The sequence below is a fragment of the Sturnira hondurensis genome, unplaced genomic scaffold (genome assembly GCF_014824575.4).
Source record: "Sturnira hondurensis isolate 20B ecotype Veracruz unplaced genomic scaffold, ASM1482457v3 Scaffold0007217, whole genome shotgun sequence".
Classification (NCBI taxonomy): Eukaryota; Metazoa; Chordata; class Mammalia; order Chiroptera; family Phyllostomidae; genus Sturnira; species Sturnira hondurensis.
In genome coordinates this window covers 3,974,107-3,993,901 of record NW_028079848.1, presented here as the reverse complement: position 1 = coordinate 3,993,901, position 19,795 = coordinate 3,974,107, and the positions used below count along the sequence as shown (strand labels likewise).

The 19,795-nt window shown below is 54.5% G+C and overlaps 2 protein-coding genes across 2 annotated transcripts in view; both read left to right on the top strand.

The window, feature by feature from the left end:
- The window catches only part of TLCD4 (TLC domain containing 4), a 44,901-nt gene extending 35,427 nt beyond the window's left edge, over positions 1–9,474 (top strand). Inside the window, exon 9 of the mRNA XM_037051369.1 lies at positions 9,430–9,474. The gene's annotated coding sequence lies outside the window, so the exon portion shown is untranslated. The remainder of the gene's footprint in view (positions 1–9,429) is intronic.
- RWDD3 (RWD domain containing 3) lies at positions 3,534–10,746 on the top strand. Its single transcript, XM_037051366.1, has 4 exons — positions 3,534–3,627; positions 8,059–8,537; positions 10,083–10,198; positions 10,291–10,746. The coding sequence occupies exons 1-4, from the start codon at positions 3,543–3,545 to the stop codon at positions 10,403–10,405; spliced, it is 795 nt and encodes a 264-aa protein (XP_036907261.1). The 5' UTR covers positions 3,534–3,542; the 3' UTR covers positions 10,406–10,746.
- Positions 10,747–19,795: the final 9,049 nt, after the last annotated feature.

Below are 19,795 nucleotides of genomic sequence, written 5' to 3'. Positions count from 1 at the left end.
GTCAGCTCTTGCATTTTAGAATCCGGTTTTCTTTGTGTGCAATAGAGTTGGGTACAGTGGTAACAATGGGTAGCTATTGCTCCAACATAACAGGTTCCTGTAGAGGTGACGACAGGACATACTATGTGTTACATGGTGGTTACATTATTCAGTGTACATTTGTGCATTACACCCCTTGGGCTCTCCCGATGAAACTGTGGGAGCGATTCAATGTTCCCTTTGCTCATTCACCTTTGTCTTCATCAGCCTGGATGTGCTTCAGGGGATAATCTGGTTGCTCCATGCTGACGTGCACCAACACGCCCTGGGGTCACAAAGCCGGCGGGAACCGGGGGAAAGGGAGCACAGACTGCTGCCAGAACCGCGCCTTCACGCGGTCTGCGTTCTCAGCCGTGCAGACCAAAGACCCGGGTCTCCCACTCAGCTGCCAGAGCCACGCCAAGGTCAACACGAAAACCCTTCAGACGAGACCCGCGGCCCGCTTCTTGGAGTTCAGGTTCAGTGAGCAAGTTGGCATCCAGTGCCTCTTCTGTTCTCTGCTCTTAATGGCACTCAAAGGCGTGTTTACTTTTCTTGTGGTCTCTATATGATCATTGTCCCTACCGCACCCACGCTGCTCAGTATTGGGCTTCCGGGCTTTTNGACTGCTGCCAGAACCGCGCCTTCACGCGGTCTGCGTTCTCAGCCGTGCAGACCAAAGACCCGGGTCTCCCACTCAGCTGCCAGAGCCACGCCAAGGTCAACACGAAAACCCTTCAGACGAGACCCGCGGCCCGCTTCTTGGAGTTCAGGTTCAGTGAGCAAGTTGGCATCCAGTGCCTCTTCTGTTCTCTGCTCTTAATGGCACTCGAAGGCGTGTTCACTTTTCTTGTGGTCTCTATATGATCGTTGTCCCTACCGCACCCACGCTGCTCAGTATTGGGCTTCCGGGCTTTTCCTGGCAGGATGCGCTTGACCTCCTAACACTCTTACGACGTCGGTCCTGTGTTCTCGATGCTTCGCTCAGGGGTGGGGGGTTGGGCCTCGAATTTCAGAACAGAATTGAGAGTTTAATTCTACATCCTGCCCTCGCTAAAGCGAGGAGACGTGTAAAAAAAGCTGTCTTCTGGGCTGAGTGGTTGTAACCTCGGGGGAGAGATTTAAAGACGTCTCTTCCTTAGGGCCCTGGGGAAGCAGCCGTTTGGAAAAGCTGTGAGCATCCATAATATTGTTCCGGCGGAGCACACACTGTTGCCGGTGGGGAGTCGTGCGGACGGGGCGGGGAGGGAGCCGGAGGGGGCGTGTTCTGTGTAGAATTCACCGTGTTTAGACATTCGTTCTGCATTTAAACACTTAGGGTTTCCGGTCACCCGTGGATACAAGAAAGTACATTACAGGAAGGGTTTTGACATGTGGCTACTGTCAAATACACGGGGAGAAACGTCAGGCTGACTCTGTGCTTGTCTCCGCCCCGGCCACATGGTCACACCTCCACAGGCCAGGGAGGGGAGCCTCGGTCCGGGGACTTCGGGGCCCTGGGCTCGTGCCGGCCGAGAAGACACGGGCATTGATGTCTTTTCCTTGAACATGCCGCACGGAGTGTGAGAAGCAGGGGAGGGAATCCGTGGACAAAGGGAGCTCGGAGAAGCAGCCTCCTGACGGGAAATCTGAAATAGGTGGGTGCATTGTATCCCTTTCCGGGACACCTCGCTGACAGCCTTGCTCTTCCTGTTCGTGCTGTTTCTCGCCTATCACGTCTGCTGAACTTGGGGAATTAAAACTAAGGTATGAACAACCCAATTCTTTACAGACTACATTTCATAAATCAGTCAAGTTACTAAATTTGTATTTTCCTACCACTTTAATACTAACATCGGGCTTCAAACTCAAGCGAAACGACCTGGTGCTATTTTAAATAGAAAATGTGTTCTCGTGTTCACCAAAACTCTTCAGCAGCTAATCAGGAACCTCTTGGAGGATTCTTGGCTGCTGTTTTGGAAATGACTCAAAGGAGTTTAAACGAAACTTGCTGTTAAACAAACTGGCCACAGCAGAGATGACTGAGTTGAAACAGAGCTTTGTCATCCCAGATGCGAGCACAGGGGTGCTCTCATTAACTCGGGGTCCCTGAACTCCCTCGGGTCCTCTGAGGGCATCTGTCTCACAGCCTAGCTGGCCAGGCGCCTGTCTGTTCTGGGAAGCCAATGTTACCTCGAGTGTAAAATCCCTCTTTCGCCACAGGGGGAGCGGACTCAGCCTCACAACCTGCCCTGTGGGTCGGACTTCTGCCGGGCAGTGACGGGAGCCACCTCAGCCTTCCAAAGTCCCTGTCTTGTCACTCAACACGTTCTCTGTCTCTCTTAGGGGAGGGAGGGAAAAAGAGAGGGAGAGACAAACCGCCCGGGTGCCTCTCCCACGTGTGGACTGGACTGAGCCTGAACCCCCATAACCCAGGCAGGTGCTTTCGTGGGGAATCCAACCTATGCCCTTTGGATTTTCGGGAAGATGCCCAACCCACTGAGCCTTGGCCCTTGGGCTCCAACTGTTATTTCTGATACAAACAGAAACTGTGGGGCCCCGCCTTGAGCCAGGCCACCTACTTCTAGGGGGAGGGGGCTGTAAAACTTTCAATGTGTTACTAAAAATTTTTTTAAAAAGAAACGACAAAAATTTCTGGTCAAGTCCAACAGGCCGATGAACAGAAGTACTGCAGAGGTTCACTGTGACTTCGCTAGGGAATTCACAGCCAAATGGATAATTGTCACCCTGTCACTATTGCTCAAATCCTTCAACTTGACTGCTGAGCTCAAGGACCATCATTTCATTGATTAAGCATTGAGAGTCCCAAATGGGCCGAATTTCACAAATTAAACAACATTTAAGAGCTAGCGACTGCTGCGTTTACTCGCACTTGACTGTGCCCCTGGGCCAGTCAGCAGGGCTGTCCCTTGGGAAGGCAGGGGGACAAATGGGCACCTTGGTGCAGAACTGCCCGCAAGGTCCGGGCCACGGCGGTGACATCCTGAGATGCCCGGCCCGGGAGGTCCGGCCTCTCCTCTTGCACCGGATAAGGGGAAGGGGTCCTGGGCAGGGGCCGCTCCACGTAGACTCAGCCTCCGGGGCGGTGAGTGCCCGCGACCTGGGTCACTAGGAGGTCCCAGTCTGCACCGCCTCGCCCAGCCGGACCAGGGCCCACCGCCGCCTCTGGCCACCTCCCCGCTGGCTTTTCTTCCTAATCCGGGTCCCTTCACCCACGGGCAGGGCGGGCGCGTGTTCAAGGTCAGGGCTGAGAGTGGGAAGGCTCTGTTGCGGGGACGCCCTCCGGAAGGACAGCCAGGGGCGCGACGCTGCCCGGTGGCCCCCCGACGTCTGACCCCCAGAGAAGTCCCCAGAGACGCAGCCTCCCTGGGGCGCTAGGAAGCAGATTCTCCGGGCCAACCCCCGGGCCTAGCCTGCCCCCGTGCTGCGGGGACTCGGGCTCCCCCCGGTGGCCGCGGGGCGGCGGTGCAGGCTCGGGGGCGGGGCCGGCGGCGGAAGGGGCGGTGCGGAGCCGGGCGGCGCTGATGGCCGGGCCGGCGGAGGAGGAGCTGGGGGCGCTGGCTGCGATCTTCTGCGGGCCTGGCGAGTGGGAGGTGCTCAGCCGCTCAGGTGACCGTCCCCCGCGTGCCGGGGACTCGCTAGGGACGAGGGAGTGAGGCGCTCCGGCGGCCGGAGCCGCGTGGGGGCAGGCGGGAGTGGGGGGCGGTCCCCTACGCACGACAGTGCCACGCCCCTGCTCGCGCCGCCGCCGGGAGCCCGCATCCTGAGGCCGAGGCTCGGGCGCCCCCGTCCGGCGGGTCCGGGCCGCCCCTCCCCCACACACCGTGCCCGCCGGCTCCCCGCGCGCCCCCCTGTGGCCCACGTGCCCGTCCTGCCCCCCAAACTCGCGGAGCGCCCGGCCCGTGTGCGCCCCCCTGCGCCCTCCCGGCCGTCCCGTGCCCTTTCTCACCTTACAGAGGGGCCTCTCCCGACCCCTAGTCTAGACCCGCTTCCCCAGGTTGCCTTACCGGCGGTCCTGTGGGCACCGTGCCTTGTGTCCTCTCTCGGGAGCTTGGTGGTGTCAGGTGGCAGGAGGGCAGGGTCTGCCTTGCGGTCACAAAGCTCCGGGTCGGTCCCAAGGACAGTGCCAGGCGCGCAGTACGTGGTCAGTAAACGCCCGAGTTTGGAATCCGCACACCGCTCAGTCTGAGCCCTTTCTCGGTTGTGTTTCCGAGTTGGTTGCTTCTCTTAATACTTTTTCGAGGCCCCTGAAAGCGTCCGCTGCAGGCTCCTGGGGGCGCGTGGATTGTGGAGCGCACACTTATTCCCTGCGAACATATGCAGTTTCCAAGGATGTTTTTGGCGACTCCTAAAACTCACTCTGTCCCTGTCTATGGCTTCTGTTAAGTAAAAACCCAACACTACAGTTTATGGGAAAGGGCAGTGGTGCCAATTGTGCATTTTCACTGGGCTTTTGGCTACGGTGTGGAAATGTTACGGTGTGGAAATGTTTCGGCAAGGGAGTGTGCCAGCTCTTACGTGTCCACTGGCCCCTGTTAAAGTTGGCTTTCTGACCACAAGCTCGCTGACCGTCACAAAGGCCATGAACTACATGCTGGGTGTGGTGAGGAGGCCATCGGGGACCAGACGATTTCCTGTCTCGTGTGGAGATGCTGGTTCTTCTCCCCGATGGGCTCCCTGGTCCCCCATCTGTGCAGGTCCCGGAAGCTCTGCCCTGTGCCAGGCATCTCGACACTGTGGCCCAGTTAGGGCTTTTGGTTTAGATCCTCACCTGTCCCGTGTCTTTCTCCGGTTGTTTACAACCCGCACAGAAGGGTCTGCTCCCTCGTTCTGTGCCCTTGGCACTGCCCTTCCGGCTGGGTGGTGTCCCTAATCCATTGCCTCACTGTCTCCACAGCCTTCTCTCGTTGGTCATTGTTAATACTTGGGCCCAAGGCAGCCCCTCTGCAGAGGTCATCAGACCCCTGAATTCCTTTGCTCTGGCTCAGGTGGGAACGCCCTGGGACAATGAAGCCATGGTTTCCCAAGAGAGGCTGAGTGGCAGGAGCCTGGGTCAGGGCTCCACCACTGAGCATCAAACCCAAAAAATGAGTGTGGAGAGAGCGCGGTTCCTTCATCTGTAGAAAGCAGTGACATTTTATCTGCTGTTTAATTAAGCATGACTTTCAAGCCGTGCCTCCTAATTGATTTAACTCGGTGTTCTGGCGTCAATAAGTAATTGAGTTATAAAGGAATTCAGTATAACAGCTTAGGACGTTTTGTTGCCGAGAGGCTCACGGGAGAACAGAGCGATTCCGGGACGAGGAGGGGCCGTGTGCTGGTTGAGGCTGGGGGTCAGGGCATGCCAGGACTTCTTCACCCGACCCTGGCAGACCTGCTTAGGGCTGCTGGTGCCAGTCATGAACGCTGGCTGCCGGGCTTGGAGGATGCAAGCTGGCCTCCTCCAGGTAAGCGTCTCCTGCTGCCCCAGGCAACAGGAGAACCCGGGGCTGTGGTGCCTGTGGCCCAAGGAGGCCCAGGCAGGCCCAGACTCCCATCCAAGGTCAACTGTGAAGGTCGTGCGACTGAAGAGGCTGAGTCACCAGGTTCAGTTTAGCTGGGCCAGTTAGCGCTGAGGACTTCTGTGCATTTTGGCCTCTTTCCGATGGTCACAGTCTCTTAGGGCTACAAGTTACAGAAGCCCCCACCGTGCTAGGCAGTCTGCGGGCAGCCCGGGTCCCTGCAACGCCTGTGCAGCATAGTTGGGCCAGGGGCCAGGTTTCACACGGTCACCTACTGGGTGCAGGACACTTGAAATGCATCGCACTTGGCGAGAGTTCCTTAGCTTCATTTTCCAGGGGAGGTAACAGGTGCTGAGGCCGGAGAGGCTACCGCCAGCCTCCAGGGTGTGGGGACCCTCGCACTGAGTCATGCTCTTGAAGAGACGGGGTGGGGAGAGCAAGCGTGAGCACCCTGGGAAAGGCGCGGGCGCCGCCCCCTGACATGCATGTGTGCGCGCACACCCGTGAGACGGGGACTGGCGCTGTTTTGAAGCTTGTGTCCCGGTGATGTCACAGGGCATGGCGGAGACTCCATGGCCAGAGTCGGCGCTCACTGTGCGTGGGGTTGCATTTCTGCAAACGAGTTTACAGAAGGAAAAGGTGTGATGGGGGGAGGCAGCTGAGCCCTGGCAGCATGCGGTGGGTTCCCCGTGGTGCCTCCAGAGGGAGTTTGCGCCCCATCAGTGCTGATGACACGGATGCTCAGATGGTGACCGTCACCCACGGGCCATGCCCACTCCGCTCCGCTCTCTCTGGTGGACGGGTAGCGCCGAGCTCACCCCTGGGAGAGCAGCTCCACTGTGAACTCCGCTTCTGAAGGACGGCTGAGCGTCACTTACTTTTAGCTTTTCCTTTCCCGTGACCACATTTTAAATGTCGGAAAAAATCCAGCTACGACGTGAAGACTGGCAGTGGAGTGGGAACACTTGGGGACGCCCGCCTGGGGCAGGGGGACGGGAGGTTTGGGCCGTGCGGTGCCCTGGGCAGTCCAGCTTCTCCGGCTTTCCCGAACCCATCTGATCTGAGGACACAGACAGATGGCAACACACACACACACACATGTCTTGGGAAAGTCAGTTCTCCGTGGCTCTGAACGAATGGAAGACCTCGCTGTCTCAGATTTTGCTTGCGTTTTCCAGGGTTTTTGGCCACTGGGCGGCATTTACTGAGTTTCTGCGGCTGGTTGTGAAGCACAGCGAACCCTTGAAAACACTGCATGTGGAATCCGGGGCGACCTCCTTCCCTTTCTCTCGTCTGAATCTCTGTTGTTCGGCACACGGTAGCAGTAGCAGCGCAGGGTCTTTGCTGCCCTTGTCGGGAAGAAGGGGGTTTGGCTCATAGGTGCACTGGTGTAAGGCCGGGGGACTTATTAAAAAAGCCCCCTTCCCCCAACATCTAGGGACTTGGCACTCGAACTTCAGCCACAGGCAGGGACTCCGTACTCTGGTGAGGGCGCTAGAATAGATGGAAATTGTGCGGGAACTTCTGTAGATGGGGGGCTTTGAGGGCAGGCGTGAGTGTGCCGGGGCGTAGAGGTCTGCTCAGAGCGACGACTTCCTGAGTCAAACTTACCAACGAGGCGGGAGAGCCGGGTAGGGGCGGGGATTAGCACTAGGTCTGGAGCACAGTTTTTTTCCTGTTAATCACTGTTTCTAAGCTGGTAATAATCTTAAAGCAAATAAGGGCAACTTTGTTTTCCTTTTTTATGGGAAACACACGTGGTTATGTGACAAATTCTAGGGTGGAAGGAAGGCATTGTAACTGCGTTGCAAACTTAGGCGGATGAGAAATGGAAGGGTAATGTACATACATGGAGTTTTAGGGAGAAAAATGAGTTTTTAAAAGAATACGCACATTTATCACCACACTAAACAGCAGCAGAATGGGCTGTGCAATTGGGCTTTTTGTTGTCTTACAGGATGGCACTATTTGTGGCATTTTAGTTGGTAGCCTGTGCGTGGGGGGAGAGCAGCCAGATGGTGTCCTGTTAGGTTCGTAAACATGGGGGGCCTTGCCGTGTGCATGGCTGACGCCGTGGGGCAGCAGTCCGGGGGGGAAGGAGCAAGCTGTGGCTGCCTCTTGGAGGGAGGGTGAACCGGGAGAGTGGGGAGGGCCTCTGGCGAGCAGCTGGGAGGCAGGTCAGCGTCCCCGCGGGCCCTCTGCACCGTCCTGTCCCGATTTATAGACATGCGCTCCGGTGCCTTTGCAGGCTCCTGTGAGTTCAGCAGGGGGTTCTGGAATCATCATTGGAGTCCTTTCTGGTCACCTGATAAAAACGGGCCCGCAAAGCCCCCGGGCTGGTGGGCCGGATGCAGGAATGCATGTGTAGGTCCACGAAAGTAGCCTGTAACCTGGGGCTTTCCCACTGGTGGGGGTCTCCAAACTTGACTCAGTTTTCATGTGAAAAGTAAGTCGACACGAGAAACAAAGGTTCCACTGGTTGGGGCTTGATTCCGGTTGAGTGATGTGCGGCTCACGGCTGTTTTTGGATGCCTTCCAGAGACCGATGGCGTGGTGTTCAGGATTCTCACAGAAGCCGAGGGGCTGACGGAGGACGCGGCCGTGCCCCTGGAGTTGGTGTTCCACTTACCAGCCGGCTACCCCTCGTGTGCACCCGGCATCTCCGTCCACTCCGAGCGCCTGACCCGGGCCCAGCGTGCGGCCGTGAGGGAGAAGCTGCTGGAGCGGGCACAGAGCCTCCCTGCGGAGCCGATGGTGCACGAGCTGGTGCTCTGGGTCCAGCAGCACCTCGGGCGCATCCTCGCCGGGACGGGCCCGGGCCCGAGTCCTTCCGCCAAGAGCTCGACCCGGGACGAGGGGCTGTGGATGGTTCTTCTGCGCCTGGATCACATGCGAGCGCGGGCCAGATACGTGAAGGCCGTGCGGCAGTGGGCCACCGACTTGGGGCTGACGGGAAGGCTGGCGTTCCTGGGCAGGGCCATCCTGCTCTTGCTGCAGGGGCGCAGGGACGACGTCAAGGTGAGGTGCGCTCAGTGGCTCAAGTGCCTTCGCCGCTTTCAGAGTGACTTTAACCTCTAGTGACAGCTGCAGACTGGAAGAACTTGAAGACCGAGTAGAAAGTTGTGTTTTAAAACACAGTTACCGTGGGCGAGAGGTCGTAAGAAACCTCTGTGGCCTGTTTGTTTCTGGAAGGGGCCTCAGCCTCAGCCTGATGCACGTGGCTCCGAGTTTGCCCTGGGAGGGGCCCAGGAAGGGCTGTCTTCGTGGGCAGCCTGCAAAAATGTTCCTTTGTGGCAGTGAGAGGTGTGGTCTGATACTTTAGTTCCCCACATGCCATGCTGGGAAGAGGAGCCAGCCTTCCTAACTGCCCTGCAGTGTGAGCGTGGGGCGTTCTAGGGGCCGTCACCTCCCTCCTAAGGTTCACTGGCCACCTGACTTGTCTCAGCCACGGCTTTCCTGTCACCGTCTTCCGGTGTCTGGGGCTCTGGTCCTGGCGCCTCTAACCTGTCTTCTGTGGGACCAGATGAGGAAAGTGCTTGTTAAATCTTAGATCTTAAAAGAACCGCAAGTCACCTATTAAACGTTACGCCTTCGGGTGGGTGGGGTCAAGAGTCATGTCAATGCACTTTACTGGAGCAGGTGGAGCTTGCACAGGCTGCCGTAGTGAAGATTCGTGGAATAACTACCAAGCTTCTTCAGGAAGGGGGCTCCCCACAGGGCTCGTCTGCGCCTGGCCGGGCGGATGGGTGCCGGCTGCAGCAGGCACCCCAGCGGGTAACTCCGCTTCAGCAGGGGTCCTGGCATGGGGTCTGACCTCGGAACCCTGTACATTAAGGTGGCTCATAGTACCATCCATAACCTGGATCCTTTTGAGTGAGATAACTGTCTGGAGAAGTGGATGCGACATGCTCTGCCTGCTCGCACCGCCCCGCAGGTCCTGATGTTCGGGTCAGCGCGGTGGGGCTGCCCCGCAGACACTGTGCACCTGGCCGGAACTCGGCTGAGGCAGAGAGACTGCACTTGTCGGGAAGGCTTTCTTTTTGATTAGCTGTCCCTGAAATGCCATTGCATGTACATGGTTCCGCTGCGTTTTTGTAGGGTCGCAGGTGAGGACCAATGGGCAGAGGTGCCCGTGTTCAGGCACCGTCCACTCAGAAAGGCAGGTGCTGCGTGCCTGTCAGTGCCGTTCCCAGGAAGGAATGTGACAGTGACAGTGGCCAGTGCCAGCAGCGCTCTGCGTGTGTCTGTGCACCGAGTCCCGGGCGTCCCCTGCCCACAGGTTCGAAGCAGCTTTCCCAGGCACGGAGGGCCAGGCGAGCCGCCCCAGGGCCGGGCTGGCCGGCTGCCCGTCCAGGATTAAGCCTGAGTCAGCAGATGGCACCACCCTTCCCTTCCGCGTTCCCGGTACGTCCCGCTGCCCAGCGGGTAAAAGCACGCTGACTCCCCGCCTGCCTGGTCCAGAAGGAGAGAGCCCTGGAAGCAGGAGGCTCAGCCTGCAGGCGCATGCGCGGCTCCTTGAGAAGTAGGCCCCGCGAGCCCTTAACGTCCTGCTTTGTCGTTTAGGAGTACCTGGTGCTTCAGAAAACCTGCCGCGTGGACGTGGACGCGAGTGGGAAGAAGTGCCGCGAGAAGATGCTCAGCGTGCTGTTCGAGGGCCCGGCGCAGCCGCAACACGCAAGGTGTCGCTGCACCGCGCGCGGGGGCGGGGCAGCTGGTCGGAGGTGGCGCTGGGCGCGCCTGGGCTTATCTGCGTCCCTTCTGTGCTGGGCAGGTTCCCGGAGTTCGGAGTCAGAGAGTACCCGGGCGTGGACGAGCTGCGGAGGGAGTTCGAGGCCGCCGGACTTCAGGGGCTGCTCTCCGGGTTTGTCCCCGAGCTGGCCAAGTGAACGGGGAGACGGCGCGTTTCTGGGACACAGCCCTGTTCACTTTTTTGCTGTCGTTTGGGTTGGATTTTGGGGCTGGATAACCGAAATGACTCATAAAGGGATGGTTTTGAGGTTTTCATGAAGCAAGATGGTAGATACCAACCCAATTTCAGGAACAAACGCCGATTCTGTTGGTGGAATCTTAGCTGCTAAGTGCCGGGGGCCCTGACTTTTGGCTGCGGGCTCAGTGGGCGGGCGTTCCCTGAAAGGTAAGAAGAGGGCGGTGGGAACAGGCCCTCGGGCGTTCACACCGTGGATTTGCTTGGAGCTGTGCAATTTTCTGGCTCATTTGTCTTTTTATAATAAAATGTTTTTTCAAAAGAGATTCGTTTCCATGTTTACTTTTTCCACACCTACACTTTTAGCCTCTCATCATGATTTTCCCCATTTACGTTATTAGGTCTGCCATTTTAAGTTGAATGTGAAGAAAAACAGGTTCCCTTGTAGAAATGCACACATCTTAGATTAAATACCATCCCAAGAAGGTCTATGCAGTCTAAGTTTCAGTTGCTTCCTTCGGGGGCCCCGAGTCGGCACACTTGCTAACTCACCATGGGACCGGAGAGTCGCTGAAATGAAACTTTCTTGGAAAAATTTACCTTCTGGTTTTAGAAGAGGGGACCCGCTTCCCGCAAAGTGAACATGACTGGCCGGGTGGAGGGAGTTCTAGAGAGACCCCCTTTTTAGTGAAAGATGTTACGGTGCGGTCACCTTAAATCACATTTATGATTTAAGGCCTGTGGAGCAGAGACGCCATAGAAACCCAGGCTCGAGCTGACACAGTCAGAGAGTCAGCAGCCACTGTGTTGGGAGCAGGCGGAGCTGGGAGCACCAGGAGGCCACTGCTGGTTTTCAGGCGCAGGGCCTGGCAACGCAGAAGGGCCACGCAGTCCGCTTGCCTCGGTCCGGGAAGCCCCATGGTGTCCTGTGCACTCAGAATGGACGGGGGGACAGGTGGCAAAACCTTGTGTTGCCGGGGGCCGTGCCCCCAGACCGCGCTGCGGGGGAACCATGGCCGTCTGTCGCATTGTCTCACTTGCAGCCCCTTCTCGTAAAGGCGGGCCTACCTGTGGATCCGTTTCTGGGGGTCTGTTCACAAGGGTTTTTCAGCTTGTTTATTGTTATTCCATGGCCTTTATGACTGTTTCCCAGAGAAGGAGTTAGATCGCTCGGCAGGCTGATCAGGTGACAAGGGGAAGCTTTGTGACCAGCTTCCAACACCGAGAACAGAGGCTCGAAAATGAGGGCCTCATCGTCACCCCTTAGTTTGAATTACTGAAGTTTTGGGGAAGCTGGCAGTGACGAAGAATAGAGTTGAGAATAGTGATTGGCCAAGGGGTTGGGAAGCATTGGGGGTGGTCGCCATCCAGACTGGAGGAGGGGTCAGAGCAGGAGGCGGGGTCTTGGTGTTGGGACTGTCTGCCGGCCTCGCCTCTCTCCGCTCAGGGGCCGCCCATACGGGGCCGCTGTCCCCTCCAAGTCTTACCTCCGAGCTGGACCCTCTACCCCAAGGGAAGAGCTCAAGTCAGGTAAAAGAGAGCGTCAGGGATGGCACCCTCCCACGTAATTGCATTTCTACCTGCTGAAGTCGGGTTAAAACACGATGGATTATTACCACTTTCTCGGAGGTGGACATCTGTCCTTCACAAATATGAGGACATGCACATCCGAAAGCATAGTTAAACCCCAGGAGTGTTCAGTTTAAATTTAATTTGGCCTCTGGGTGAAAGAAAATCTACGGTTGGAGGCCAAAAGGCTGAGTCTCTTTGGTCTCTTTCATTTTTGTGTTAGGGCAGAAGAATCATAACAGTTTCCCTGGGTATTTTTGCCTCAAACCTGGCGCTTTCCTTTGAACTTGAGGTACTCAGCAAAGCCAGTTAGGACTTCCGATTCAGCAGCGGCCGGCCCCCTTGTCACCGAACTGGAGACAAAACCTCAGACTGCTCTCCTAGCAGGCTCGGCGGGGGTTTGGGGGGGTGGGAAGATCCCAGGGGTTTCCAGGCTGGACCTGCAAGGGGGGAGGAGCCCTGAGCGCCCGCCTGCGGAGGAAATGTCCCTTTGCCTTTGCCTTGCGGGGGCAGAGGCGCGTGTTCTTAATTTTGTTCTTTGTCTCACGATTAACACTCGCCCGAGTAAAGAGGAACGGTGGGTAAGACGGAGCCGGTCTGTGGGAAGAAGCTGTGTGTGCAGTTTTGTAGCAGAGAACACATCTGGAACACCCGGATTAAAAGTAGGAGCAGTTTCCTCCTGTCGTGAGTAACAGAGCGACGTGTCTATCTAAAGATCGCAGAACTGCCAGTGGCGAGTAAAAATGACCAAGAAGCGAAAAGGGTGGAGGCATGGACTATTATTTATTGATCAGTCTGCCATGTCACCTCTTCGATTTGAAAGCTTCGGGTTGCTTTCCACCGTTCGGTTTTTGGCCAAATTGCTCCCGCCCTCCAAGCAGTCTAGATCATGTGTTTTGATTTCCTCAGGCCCCCCCAAGTCGGGCTGCTGTACTCCTTCCTTCCCTCTGGTGTTAGACGGGGCTCTCCGGGCAGCCGCCAACAGAATCCGGTGTGCAGGGTCATGAGCCACGCGTGGGCACATGGATCTCTCACAGGAGATGGGCAGTGATTGGAACGTTTCACCTAAAATGGTATGCGCTTTGCTGGAGTGGGACATTGTTATGTTACGGAAATACCTGCTTGTGATTTTATAATAAAAAGGGGGCGCTATGTGGGCCAGAGCCTGTATTTATTTATCTGAACGAACTGGCTTTAGTGATGATGGAGGCTGGCAAATCCCAGACTCCCAGAGGCCTGGGGGGCCGGAGACGGGGATGGGCGGAGGTGGCAGCCGCAGTCTGCAGGCCGTCTGCTGGCAGAATTCCTGTTCTTTGGGGAGGTCCGTCTTTGGTCCTCTCCATGGCTTGGCCTGATTGGACGAGGCCCACCCCTCAGGGAGGGCAATCTGCTTTCCTGGAAGTTGGCTGCTTTATTTATTTATTTATTTTACACTTTTTTAAAAATTGTTGTTCAAGTACGGTTGTCTCCATTTCCCCCACACCACTCCCCCGACCCCGGCCATCCCCACGACGTTGGCTGATTTAGACGTGAACTCACTGCAGATCGGGAACATCCAGAATGAGGTGTGACCACGTATCTGGGCCGACTCGTAGAATCCGCCGTCACGCCTCTCAAGGAACATCGCCCCTGTAGGTTCCCTGTCAGAAGAAGGAGGGGCACATGCCTTGCAGGTCGTACCTTCCGAACCCCGTAGCCTCTTCCCACTGTACTTTCTCCGCTACAGAGCAGCCACTGCCGGTAGGAATGTCCATAGCCGGGGCAAGAAAGATACCGTTTACGAAGCAAGTTAGCAGCTCGACTGACTGGAGTTTACTCTGGCCCGAGTGGCGTCTCTTGGGTCAGAACCGGCCACAGGGAGAGACGCAGGGAAGCTGTTCTTCCACTGGCCTAGAGGGTGAAAAATAAGAACTCCAGGTACGTACTGATTTTCTTTTTAAAAGTGAACCCACTTGCTTTGGGGCATTTTTCCAGAGCTCTAAATGGTTTTTTCTGGTTCGTTGTTGGCAATGGACACCCTGACGTGGCATCGGGGAGTTCCACTGCGGCCTCCTCCCGGGGGGCCCCGGACCGATGCCTTTGGAGGGGTCCGTGCCCTGTTGCCCCTCCACTGAGGGGTTCCTGGCCTCTGCTCCTCCCAGCTTCCGTGCAAGTAAGAAAGTTCCCGGGTACAGGGCTGCTGATTCCCCCAGATTCGCATGTCCCCTTCTTTCCCCCTTGGGAAGGTCATTCGTTTCCATAGCTCTCAGGGCCCCTGTGTGCGGTGGGGCCTCATTTCTACAGCGCAGGTGCTGACTGCCGTCCAGCCCTCACCACCCGCGCTCGCTCTCTGCCTGAGACCACGGCTGGGTTGGCCCGCCCACCCGTGGATCCAGTGCGGGCACAGCAGGTGCGATGACGCCTCCCGCGTCCTCGGGGTTGCTGTTGCTGCTGCAGCTGTCCCCGGGCTCCTGGGGTCGGCCTGGGCTGCTCCTCGCTCAGACTTCTTCCTCACGCTGCTGCATCCAGTAGCTGCCAAGTCCAAGTCCAAGACCCAGTGGTTCTTATATTTCCTTTTTTCCCCATTTTCAGGACTGCCACTATACATTAGGTTCTTATTTTTTTTCTGGCCAGGACGATGGGAAGTCTCCAAACTTGTCCCCTCTGGTCCCCGCCCCATTTTATCTTGTACGTGGACACACGGTCCACAATCTCTCGAGTAGAACTCGTGGGGTCAGATGTGTTTTAAAATGCAGGTTTTTCTGTTGAATTCTTGGAGTTTTAGGAAGGCAATAAGGAGAAAACACTGTACGTTACCCGCCCCCCATGGGGGGGCAGCACATTCTGTAATTCACGTCGCTGTTTTACGATGGAAATGCGGCAACACTCCCACCAAGTGAGAGGAAGAGTACAGACGGCCTCGCAGTTTTTCTTTTTTTTAAAAAAGATGTCCAATTGCGGTTTTTCGTGTTAAACTTTCATGCCAAGTGAGTTCAGATCAGTTGCCTTTTGTCTCCAAGTAAATTATATAGATACAAAAAAACCACCTACAATTCTGATTTTTAGAACTTTTGGGTTTTAGAATTGTGGAAAGGGTTGGCAGACCTGAGCTAGAGAACTTCCTCAAATAACCGTACCCCCACCATTCCCCGCTGGATTTGGGGTGAGCTCTCCACGCCGCTGTCTTGAAATGCCTCCTGGATCTGACCACGCGCCCCCGTTTCCTGGTCTTCCCCTCCACCCACCGTCCTCCGCCCGCCCTCCTGCTTCTCGGGCTGAGCGCTCCTTGTGTTTTCTCCTCCGCACACTCAGGTGTGTCCCTCTTCCTAAAGTGGCCTTTCCTCTTGCCTGTTGTTGGGCCAACTCTCTGTTGACCAAAAACAAGTCAACAATATTTTTTTTCTATGTTTCCAGAACATTGTCCACTATCAACAGTTTGATGCCCACTCTAGGCTCAAGCCCGAGTTTGTGCTGCCAGCTTCCGATTCCCTGCATGTCAGGTGACGGTCCCACCGCCCGCTCACCTCCTCCGGGACTTGTCACCCGAATGGCTGACACAGGAAGGCCCACCGGCCAGTGTGAGGTCACAGCGGGGACGTCGCTGAGGTGAGTTCTCCCCTCTCCCCTCCTCCTTCCCCCCTTTTCTTTGTATCTCCCGTACTCGGTTATAGTTTCCAATTACTTCCACCTCCCCTGCTACGTAGGAGTTTGGGGGTGGGAGGCTTGCTGGTGGGAACCACAGTGAATCCTGTGAATACCGAGTTACATGAAGTGGACGCGGAGGTGGGACCAGACAAGTTCCCACTCCTCGGCCTTTGGGAAAGACTGGGCTGTGCATACAGGACGTCCAGTAAAAAACCCAAAGCCAAACCGAGCCGACGGTCCCGGGGCCCATCTCGGTGCTGAGTGCGTTGCTGCGGGTCCAGCAGCCTTCTGAATGCACGAGTCCACTGTGAGGGAGGCTGCCCTCCCAGACCACGGTGGGTCTTGGGGCCAGAGGGGCACGGGCTCTCTTGGGGCACTAACAGGCCCCTGTGCTGTTGGCGGAGTGGGCCCTCCCCAGAGAGCAGGGACAGGGGCCTGGCAGGGGGTTGGCACTGGTGACATAGGGGGCACACTGCGTGTGGGACTCAGAGAGTGTGAGGGTACCAGCCAGTCCCACATTCTCCCAGCGGCTTGCTGGCGTGTCCCTGAGCTCACTGGGGGGGGGTCTCTGAACCCCACCTCTGTTTCTGTCTGCCGGTCCCTTTCCTACCCCCAGGCTCCACTCTCCATCCGGTTCTGGAGACACCACCTCTGGAGCCGCTGTGGGCCCCCAGCCCAGAGACAAGAATGCACGGGGCCTGGGGCCACAAAGTCGCCGTCCTTCCTTTAGGTCCGTTGGGCGTCGTGAGCGCGGACGACCCTGTGTTTGGGACTGAGCATCCTGTGGGTCACAGAGTCTTACTCGCACTCCAAGAAAGTCACCGAAATGTTTTGCTGTCTGAGACACGGACATCCCAATACAGGCTCTTTTCGCACCGCTCTGAGCGTTTCGTTTTGTCCAGAAGAGTGGGCTCTGGGGCTCACGGAGCCCCATAGAGACGCTCAGTTCAACCCACTGCCCGGACCGGCTCCTGCTTCCGCCCGGAAACCCCCAGAGACTGGTGCCCTCCGGGAGCAAAGTTTTTTGTCACCGGGCCACATGCTTCTCTCGGTGACATTCCTGCAGATGTGTGCCAGCGCGTAGCTGGTCTCTGCTCTTCATTTCCCTAGTTGGTTGAGGAATTTATCAAAAATTACCGCTGCCCCTGCTCACCTAGGCATTCCCTTTCACCCCATTCATGAGCCGGGACTGGTCAGTGTCCCCCGTAAAGTTGGGCAGCCAGGCCGGAGCTCTGTGTCGGAAATAGGGTTCAACTGAAGTGCAATGGCCATGTCCCGGGGCGGGGGGCTGGCCCATGGGGAGCGCTTTCTCAGGGACGCCTCCGATGTCCCTTTTAAAAGGTGGTTTGTTTAAAAACACCTGGTAAACCATAAATTACCTTATGAGTGAAATACTTTGTTATATGCCATTTTAAGACTTTAAAAATATTAAAACAAATCCAAAACCATTACTTTTTTCTTTTTCCTATCAATAACAATGCCAATTTCAACCTTTAGGGGAACAAACCGTTCAGATTGAGCAAAAAGGCTTGTCTTGTTTTCCTTGGCAAAACTATAAAAACCATCCTTAAATCCCAGCCATCATCGTGGGGTCCTGGGCCCTCCCTGAGCTGAACAAGTTTTAAACGATCTAGTCATTTTGGGAGCGTGCTTTTTTGGATGCCTATCATAAGTGTCATTTTATCTGTGCCTACTTATTCAATAAGAGAATAGCAGGGTCTCCTAGTGACATTTTTACTGAGCAGAACCATTTGCACATTCAAAGTAGAATTTTAAATAAAGCAATCTGCATTCCTTTCATTTTAAACCTCACTTTTAAACATTTCTGACTCAAATTAATTTTGAGTGGAACGGGAATATGATTCAGTATTGTCATCTCACCATTTGTTCTCAATTGCTCGTTGAGTGCTGATTACGCGTTCGGGCCTTGAGAAGAGCGCTAACATTGTTTATCTTCTTTCTCCGATCTCTAGAAGAGTGTTTGAAAGAGTATCTTTTTATCTTCTGTGCTCGGCCTCAGTTTACACCCTGAACATTCTGACCGAGGATCCGGGCCCGTCTGGGTGGAACAATCGAAGAACTGGCTGCAACAGGTTGTTGCTGGCGAGTGTGAAAATATGTGTCCATATAAATGCGAAATATAAAGATGCGGCCCAGGTGGGGTGACTGTAATGATGGGAGCTTCACACACTCCCCGTGCATGACAGTGTCTCCGTCACTGTTTGCTGAGTGAATGCTGTGTGTGTATTTCCTCAGCAGGCCTGACTGACCGTGGAGTTATAACGGAGGGCAGGTTCGAGGGCGGATGTGCCGCTGCCCATGTGACTGACACGTACTTGGATGGTACTGTGCGTGTGTGTGTTTATTGTTTTTTAAAGATTTTATGTATTTACTTTTAGAGAGGAGAAGGGAGGGAGAGAGGGAAAGAAACATCAGTGTGTAGTTGCCTCTTGAGCGCCCCCTACTGGAGACCTGACCTGCAACCCAGGCATGTGCTGTGACTAGGACTCGAACTGGTGATCCTTTGGTGTACAGGCTGGTGCTCAATCCACTGAGCTATACCAGCCAGAGCTAAATTTTTAAAAAATATGTTTATTGATCTGAGGGAGAGAGAAACATTGATTGGCTGTCTTCTGTATGTGCCCTGACTGGAAATCAGACCTGGGATTTCTGCTGTACAGGACATTGTTCCAACCCACCGAGCTGCCTGGCCAGGGCTACACTGCGTTTTAAGACCTCATCTCTCTAATAGGAGCATTACTTCTTGCTCAAAAGAAATTACTACACTTTCTAAAACATGATGACGTGGTTGTTACAGTTTGATTTCAATGTGTCAAATACTCTCGAGGGTGATATAAAAATACATAAATATTCAGAAGAAAACTCAGTCATTCTGTGCTGTCCACACTGAAAAGAAACTTATTTTAAAAAAATAACCCAGGAAATTACGTGTTAGCATTAGAGTATCCTGATATTTATTTAGAAACTTGAGAATTCTGGTGAGTCATTCAGTTGTTGGTGCACTGTTTTTAATTGTTCAATTTAAATGTTGTTATCATTTTCCTTGTCACAGGTCTTGATGACTGGGGCCATATAAGTTGGAAGGATTCTGCTTTTAAAAAATTAGATTTGCCAAAAGATTGCAGTTCGATTCCCAGTCAGGGCACCTGCCTGGGTTGCAGTCCAGTTCCCAGCAAAGGACACAGGAGAGGCGACCATACACTGATATTTCTCTCCCTCTCTTCTTCCCTTCCCTTCTACAGATAAATAAATAAAATAAAAAAACAAAAAAATTAGATTTGGAGTCTCATAATTTACGTTTATACTACTAGGTCCAGGATTTCTCTTCTTATTGGATTTTCTTTCATAGTTAAAACCATCACTGTACAAGTAGGTTAAATTTTCTAGAGAAAGACTGTGCTTTCTCTTAATATTTTATAAACTTAATATTCCTAAGCTTGGCATTATCTGGTTAAACATGCAGTTTACTGAATAAATATAAATATTCTTACAGCACTTAGTTGTTGATGTTTTGGGCTCCATGGATGTGTCGGCTTTTATACCAATATTAGTTAGTGTTTTCTACATTTCATGGTATTTTCCTCCAGCAAAGAACTGTCTCTTTACTGAGGGGAAAAAAAACTTGCTTATAAAATGAGGCCATTTTGCATATTAATTAGGAGGTCTTCGAACTCTAAGAGTAAAAATCCGCTAATGCTTTGGGTATGGAACAATTATGCATTCAAGGGCTTTAATTTTATGCTCATAATGCAACAAGCTTTACATTTTTCTTTGCGCTGTTTGCATTTCCTAAAGACAATTTAATGCAGATAATCCCCCCGCCTGCGCAGCACGTGGCGGTGGCTTCCCAGCATTCAGATCGTGTCGGAGCTCCGGTGATAAATCTCTATTACCCACGGTCGGTAATTTAATTGAGAAAAGACCACTGCAGGCAGAAACTCAACATTTCGGGCTTTATGCTAAAAGCAATATTTCTCTTTTAAAAATTGCTTCCTCGATTTAATTTCATAGGTCGTGGAAATGGAGGAGGTCTCTCCCTGGAGCCAGTTTTGGACATGCCAGCCAGATCCTCGTCTCGCACTAAACTAACTCCCGAATAGAAGTTGTTGATCTCTGCTGTCGTGGCCTAACCCGCGAA